The sequence below is a fragment of the Crocuta crocuta genome, unplaced genomic scaffold (genome assembly GCF_008692635.1).
Source record: "Crocuta crocuta isolate KB4526 unplaced genomic scaffold, BGI_CrCroc_1.0 scaffold20, whole genome shotgun sequence".
Classification (NCBI taxonomy): domain Eukaryota; kingdom Metazoa; phylum Chordata; class Mammalia; order Carnivora; family Hyaenidae; genus Crocuta; species Crocuta crocuta.
In genome coordinates, this window is record NW_027527932.1 from 626,942 (window position 1) to 634,644 (window position 7,703).

Sequence of the window (7,703 nt, forward strand, 5' to 3'; positions counted from 1 at the left end):
ATTGGATCCACACACCTAATCTCTTTCAACAAAAAGTTGTCTAGCTATCAGAAATGCTTTCATAACAGTGAATTTTCCAATTTTAGCATCCTTTGCGATCTGGGTAGGCCAAGATCCTCCCAAATTGTCAAGTGCTAGTTCCTTTTTAGTTACTAATTTCCTCCTCAGTGTTATCTCTGTATCGTCACATTTTTCTGTAAACACCAAGGAGAAGCCAGGTCGCATCTTCAGCCTTTTCCTTGAAAATATCCTCAGCTAAATATCCAAGTTCATCACTTACAAGCTCTGCTTTCCACCCAGTAGTACAAGTAGTACAATACAATTTAGGTAAGTTTTCTGCTACTTTGTAACAAGTACAGAAAACCTGGGATTGGTAACCTGTTCTGCGACTGTTCCACAAGATGGGCAAACGTTTCTAATAAATTTTAACTTGATAAGCGAGCAGTGTGTTGCAATAGGAGTAGTACGTGACGCCAAGCATCTCATGATCACAACTGAGCCGCTGGTTCTTGAAAAGTGCTTTGGATTACAAGCATGTTTCCAGAATGAATTATGGTCACAAACCAAGATTTTACTATTACCTTTCTTCCATTATCCAGTAACATGTTCCCGATTTCCTTCTGTGATCTCACGAGAAGCACTTTTAACATTCGTATTTCTGTCAACACTCTATTCGTGACCATATATGTATTCTTTAGGATGACAGATTTCTCAGTCATGCATTTTACCTCCTCCTCCATTCTCACCAGAATTGCATTTAATGTCCATATTGCTACTGACAATATGGGCTTCGAGGCAATGTAGGCTTTTTCTGCCATATGCCCCAAAACTCTCCTAGCTTCTACCATTACCCAGTTCTAAAGTCACTTCCATATTTTTAGGTATTTGCTATCGCAGCACCCCACTTCATGGTACCAAATCTTTGTCAGTCAGTATTGTACCAGTGACGTGGGACCAGCGGGAAATATCTGTCTGTCTGTACGTGTGTATGTATGCGTGTGTGTATGATGTATGCACATGCATAGCTACAGTTTTTTAATTTAAATTTCACAGAATTGGCTATGCAGTTATTGGGGCCGGTCATGTGAAGTCTGTAGGGCAGGCCGGAAATCCTGGGCAGAGCTGCTGCTTCAGGGAAACCTGGTGGCCTTTCCGCTGATCACAGGAGGCTCCAGCCACGTTTCTGAGGATGATCTTTACTCGAGTCACCTGGCTGTAGATGTTCTCCGCGTCTGTGCAGCACTTTACAGCAGCCCTTGTGTTACTCACTGGGGACTCCGGCCTGGCAGCTGCACACGAACCTTACATGACACGAGTTTCTCCAGGTGTCCTCATTTCACTACGTTTGCTTTATCCTTTCCTCCCTTCCTCCCTCCTTTTTGCCTCACCCACTGCACCCTAGAGACTCTCTGAGTTCTTTGAAAAGATGTCCTTTCATCCCTAAATTCCTTAGTGTTTTTCCTTAAAAACAAAACAAAACAAAAAACTTACATAACCACAGTGCAGTTAACAAAATCAGGAAATTACCATTGGAACAGTACTATTCTCTAATCTGGTTTTATTCAATTTTTTAAAATGTTATTTATTTTTGAGAAATAGAGCACAAGCAGGGGAGGGTCGAGAGAGAGGGAGACACAGAATCTGAAACCGGCTCCAGTCTCTGAGCTGTCAGCACAGAGCCCGACGCGGGGCTTGAACTCATGAACCGTGAGATCATGACCTGAGCCAGAGTCGGCTGCTCAACCCTTTGAACCACCCAGGAGCCCCACGGCCTCAGCGGCAGCATATTAGTGTCCATTGGTCAGTTTGTCCCCCACGACTTTTAAATGTCTTATCTAGCAGTCAGCGACTAAACCTTAGACTTCACAGTAAAGTACTGCTGTGCGTGTGTGAGTGCTCAGCTGCTTCGGGGCTCCCCGGGGTGGGGGCGAGGCATGAGCCGCTGGCGCCCTGGGGACCAGCTCACCCTCTCTGTGGCTTGTCTTCAGAGCTGCTGCTGCTGCCATCACTTCCCAGATAGACCAGCCCTTGCACCCTGCTCTCCTTTCTTTCTCTTCTCTCTACAACTTACAGTTTGCCAAGAAATTATGGTATTTTCCTCATACCATTCTCAACTGAGTATATCTGGCTGTGCACTGAAGGACTCCTTTGTATTTATTTTTGTTTTTCTCATTAAACTTGTTTTTAATGGGTCTCAAAATTCGGTGACAGATTTTGGTCAAGCTGTTTCCATTAAAAAGTAGTGATTTTAAAAACTAAGAACTGCCACACACAAAAAACAAATGGTCCACAAAACATTCTGAAGGTTTTATGATGCATTGTTCCCATTAACCAGTCTTTTACTGTTAAACTTAAAAGGTCAGTTGACACATGGGGCGCCTGGGTGGCTTAGTCGGTTAAGTGTCCGACTTTCGCTTAGGTCATGATCTCGCGGTTCGTGGGTTCGAGCCCCGCGTCGGGCTCTGTGCTGACTGCCAGCTCAGAGCCTGGAGCCTGTTNGATGGCATGATTCATGAGTTTGAGCCCCGCATCAGGTTCTGTGCTGACAGCTCAGACCCTAGAGCCGGCTTCGGATTCTGTGTCTCCCTCTCCCTGTGCCCCTCCCCCGTCACACTCTGTCTGTCTCAAAAATAAACATTTAAAAAAAAAGATTGGGGGGGTGTTGTTGGGGATAATGCTCGTTTAGCCTACTGAGCTTCCTGGGCACCATTGCCGCCCCAGCCACCTTCTTGCCCACTGCTTTGATGATGACCCACGGCAGCTGTCTGTCTCCTCTCCCAGAAGAGCACAGTCAGAGGTGCTCTAGACACACATAGTCTTCCAGGAACCATATCAACGATGGCAGCACCCCCAGATTTCAGGAACTTAGGGCCGTCCTCCAACTTTTCCCCAGAACAGTGATCAGTGGTCTTCATGCAGCTCAGCAAACTTGCGAGCAGTATGAGCGCGTGACAGTCCCGACACAGATGCATCTCCAGCACTGATTTGGTGAAGGACTACTTTTTCAAAATTAAAAACAGAAAAATACCCAGTTATTGTAAAAAAAAAAAAAAAAAAGTTATAGTACAAAGAAAGTAGGGTAAAAAAAATGCAAGGGCCTTTTTATATTCCACCCGTCCACGGCAACTCCAGGGTATAATACTCTGGTGTATGTCCTTCTAGCTCTTTTCTATACATTTGTATGTATAGTATATAAATTTATATATAGTTTTTTCAAACAATGAAATTTTATTTGGAGATTGATATATTTGGACTATCTAAGAGCTGTCTCCACTTCAGTACATAGAGATTTCTTTCATCGGAGCTCCTCCTCTTCCATTAAACAGTCCTTTTTAAAGGGAAAGGTGTGGGCATATTTCTGGTGCACAGCTGTTCTAAAATGTGCAAAGACTACCAAAAAGTCATCTTTATTTACATTGGTTGAACAGAAAAACTGAGAACGCAGTATGCCTAACATCAAAAAATTGATACAAAGGGGAATTTTTAAATTCCCAATACTGTGGCCTAGCTTTTGTGCACATTTAGTTTTCTAGGTGGAAGCTTTTTAGAGATCATGAGAATGTTCAAAAGAGCCAGTGACCCAAAAAATTCAAACCCAGTGCTTTCGCTTATATTCAGTAAGACAATACATTTTTTAATCTATCAACTTACTAATTTACCCCTTAAAATACACTTCCTAAAATGTACAAACTGGGGTGCCTGGGTGGCTCGGTTGAGCATCTGACCCTTGGTTTCGGCTCAGGTCATGATCCAGGGTTGTGGAATCATGCCCTGCACTGGGCTCCGTGCTCCACGCGGAGCCTGCAGATCTCTCTCCCCCTCGGCCCCTCTCCTCCATGTGCACATGCTTTCTCTCTCTCAAGAAAAAATGACAAGTTAAAAAGAGACAGTTGTTTTTAATAATAAATTTTAAACACTGAACGTTCCCTTACAGGATATATAAATTTGGAAGTGTTGCTGTATGCATTCTTCCATTTAAGTTTTTCTTTTAATGTTTGTTTATTTTGAGAAAGAGTGCAAACGGGAAGGGCAGAGAGAGAGGAAGGGTGAGAGTTCTAAGCGGGCTGCACGCTGCCAGCATGGAGCCCTGGGGCTCGATTCCAGAACCCGTGAGATCACGATCTGAGCTGAAGTTGGATGCTTAACCAGCTGAGCCACCCAGGTGCCCCACTTCCATTTAAGTTTTTACTTAAAAGTGTATTATAGGCCATTACGGTCAAAGGAATTACCCAGTGACTCTACTAGATCTATGGAATTATTATTAAAGGCCTCTTATTTGTTTTATGCTTATGAAAAATACAAAGATGAGTAAGAACAATTAGAACAATAATATGGCTTTAGATTTGTGTAGCACTTCACTGTTTAAAAAATATTTTTACATTTGATCCTTTTAGAAATTTTTTGAACCCGATTTGGTACATTATCCCCATTTTATACGGAACAGCAAATGAAAAATCATAAACCGATATTTTAAATCTTAAGTTAAAATACTATTTTGATTAGCACTCTTTCTTGGGAACGCAGGCCCCTGTCTTCCTTTCAGAAACCCAGGTGAGTTCTCTTCCAGCTAAAATTGTTGGGTCAGAATTCTCAGTTCTAGAATAGTAATGACAGCTATTGTATATTGTCTGATACTGTGCTGCTACTTTGCATTTATTATCCTAATAACCTACAAGGAAAGGTCCTCTCCATTTTCAGATCGGAAAACTCTAGCTCAGGAGTGTTTGTTGCTTTTCCAAGGGTCTCCCTAATGCTGGAGCCAAAGTCTGGTGTTGACTTGAACGTAGAGCTTCTGTCGTGACACCACACTCCTAGTCAGTCACCTTCTCACTGATACTTCTGGTTGCCAGTTTCTTGGATGATGGAGCATCTTTCCCTAACTCATCCCTACAAAGCTTTCCTGAGCTCCACCTACACTGAGCTCGCAAAAACCTATCCCACCTCTGCCACATAAGTGCTCTGTTTAGATTGCATGAAGATTCATGCACCCGATTAGTTTTTCCACACAGTGAAGCTTAGCATTTTTGTCAGTGCTTTTGGGTGGTACCAGACCTGAGACCAGTGAGGGTCAGAAAGGAAGCTTTTCTCTTAAAGGCTCTCTGCTCTTATCTGTGCATAGGCAACTTTAAATAATTTCCCCATGTGTCTGTAATCACTGTGTAGAATGTCCTTTTCATGGTGACCCATGTAATTGTTTTCAAAACAGCATACTAGAAACTGTTTTCATCCTTAAGATTTGTTGTACTTACAATGAATTTTTTATTTTGTTAGGATACGATATCACAGAAATCTGTAGATATTCACGATTCTATTCAACCAAGATCTGCCGATAATAGACAGCAAGCACCACTGGCTTCTGTCTCTGCTGTGAACGAAGAAGTCAGCAAAATTAAACACACAGCAAGTGAGTTATTTCTCCTAACAAAATTAGTATGTTTTGTTTTATGTAGGAAAGGGGTGAAATGTTTGCTTTTTACTTTTGTTATTAACAAATATATACTGTAATTGTGTGGTCACTTTGTTACTGCGTTTGCTCCAAGTTGGACAGTAGCTAACACCGACAGTATCAGCTTTTTCCACAAGTGCTTAATGTTTGTGTTGAGCACCTCTTTTCTCCCCCTTCCCACCTGCACGTTAGCCCCATGTTCTTGCTGCAGAAAGCAGGGCCTTGCGGGCCTTTGTCTTTAGTGCTTTCCGAGCAGGAGCGCCCAGCTGCCTGAGAAGCCGGCCTTCTTTCCACTCAACTGCCCCACACCATGGCCTCCTCTCACCTTAGTGCTTTTCACAAAGAAGGTTCCCCCTTCTGTTTTTTACAAAATTGATCCAGCTTTGTTTACTGAAGGAAAATTATAACACAAGGAAAAGCTACCTCCCCCCTAGAAGACAACAGGACAGCTATAATTGCTTTTAGAAAATGAGGTGAAGTTCACATAAGAAAAGTAACCATTTTAAAGTGAACAATTCAGTACACTCACAAGCTTGTGCGATCACCACCTCTGTCCGCTTCCAAAATGTTTCTATCACCCCACCCGTTAATGCTGTTCCTCCTTACCCTCCCCTTCGCTAGCCCCTAGCAACCACTAATTTGCTTTCTCTGTCTATAGATTTGCTATATTTCATATAAATGGAATCATGCAATATATGAACTTTTATGTCTATCGTTTATTTAGCATAATGTTTTTAAGGTCTACCCGCATGGTTAAAATTGATCAGTGATTGATACTTCTTTATGACCAGTTGTCAGTTGTTTGGAAATGTATCACATTTTGTTTATCCAGTCATTTGCTGATGGCTATTTGGGTTTGTTCTGCCTTTTGGTTAGCATAATGTTGCTGTGAATGTGCGTGTACAATATAACTTGAGTTCCTGCTTTTAATTACATTGGCTAGACACCTAGGAGTGGGATTTCAGGGTCATATTATAGGATAGTTCTGTGTTTAACTTTGTAGGGAACCACTAAAACGTGTTCCACAGTGGCATTCCAACTAGCAATTCCAATTTGTCCACGTCCTCACCAACACTTTTTTTTTTTAATGACCATCCTAGTTGGTGTCAAGTGGTACCACCCCCCCCGTTGTAGATTTGATTTGCATTTCCCTAGTCATTAGTGATGTTAAGCATCTTTTCATGTGCTTATTGCCATTTGTGTGTCTTCTGTAGACAAATACCTATGTCCTTTGCTCTTTTTTTAATTCGATTGTCTTCTTATGGTTGAATTGTAAGTCTGTTACACACTCTGGGTATTGTACCTGTATCACATACGTGGTTTGCAAATATTTACTTTCTCCTCTTGTGTAGGTCTTATTTCTTTAATAACATCTGACGCACAAAGTTTTTAACTCAGATGAAGTCCATTTTACCTGTTTTTCCTTGCCCATGCTTTTGGTATCATGGGTAAGAATCAGTTGCCAGAACTAAGGTCATGAAGGTTTTCCCCAAGGTTTTAAGAGTTTTATGTTTTTAGCCCTTACATTTAGGTTGTTGAACCATTTTGAGTTAATCTTTTTTCCCAGGGATTCTTTTTTTTTTTTTTTTTTTTTTAATGAATCCTAGGTTCTTATACTTGTTCTTGGGAGAAGACAGAGCTTCTGGTTTCAGTCACTGTGTTTTGCTAACTTCTTAAAGGGGGAGAGGGAGGTGGGTAGTGGTGAGTGGCTGATTTTCATTTTTTATTCCTGTTCTATGGAGAAGAGTATGTCTCATACAGGAATCCATGACAGCTTTAGTGTGCACTGGAACATGACGTAAGGACAGAATAGTGAATGGCTTTTCTCTGTCTCTCAGCCCCAAGACTGATTTAAATATACTTAGCTCTGTAAAAGAAGGATGTGGTCATCACACTTTAGAAAGTTTTCACGCGGCTAATCTGGGTATGTACACCTTTAACTGGAGCTGTGTGCTGCTCCCCACACTCTGAGCTGAGGGCCCAGGCTTGTTTCCTACTGTCAGATGTCCTGTCCTCTCTCCGCTTGAAGTTCTTTAGGAAAAGTTCACCATGGAATTGTTGATTCAGAATAGGTGGAGCTAGAGGGAGAACAGATGGCCACCATGTCCCCATGAGCCCTTTCACGTAGTGGACAAGTGGCGGTACCTCTGTTCAATGAAGAGAGACCACCTGTTGTGAAAGAATCACAACACACACCTGAGTACTTCACCCTGTCCAAAGGGCAGCATCTCGTTCTTTCTGTACACGTTAAGAACCG

At 42.1% G+C, this 7,703-nt stretch overlaps 1 protein-coding gene across 5 annotated transcripts in view; it reads left to right on the plus strand.

Annotated features, from left to right (window-relative positions):
- ARFGEF1 (ARF guanine nucleotide exchange factor 1) overlaps positions 1-7,703 on the plus strand; it is a 150,079-nt gene that overhangs the window by 134,401 nt on the left and 7,975 nt on the right. For all 5 annotated transcript variants that reach the window (XM_077751762.1, XM_077751763.1, XM_077751759.1 and 2 more), the window contains one exon: positions 5,272-5,404. In XM_077751762.1, coding sequence (XP_077607888.1) covers positions 5,272-5,404 — 133 coding nt within the window. The remainder of the gene's footprint in view (positions 1-5,271; positions 5,405-7,703) is intronic.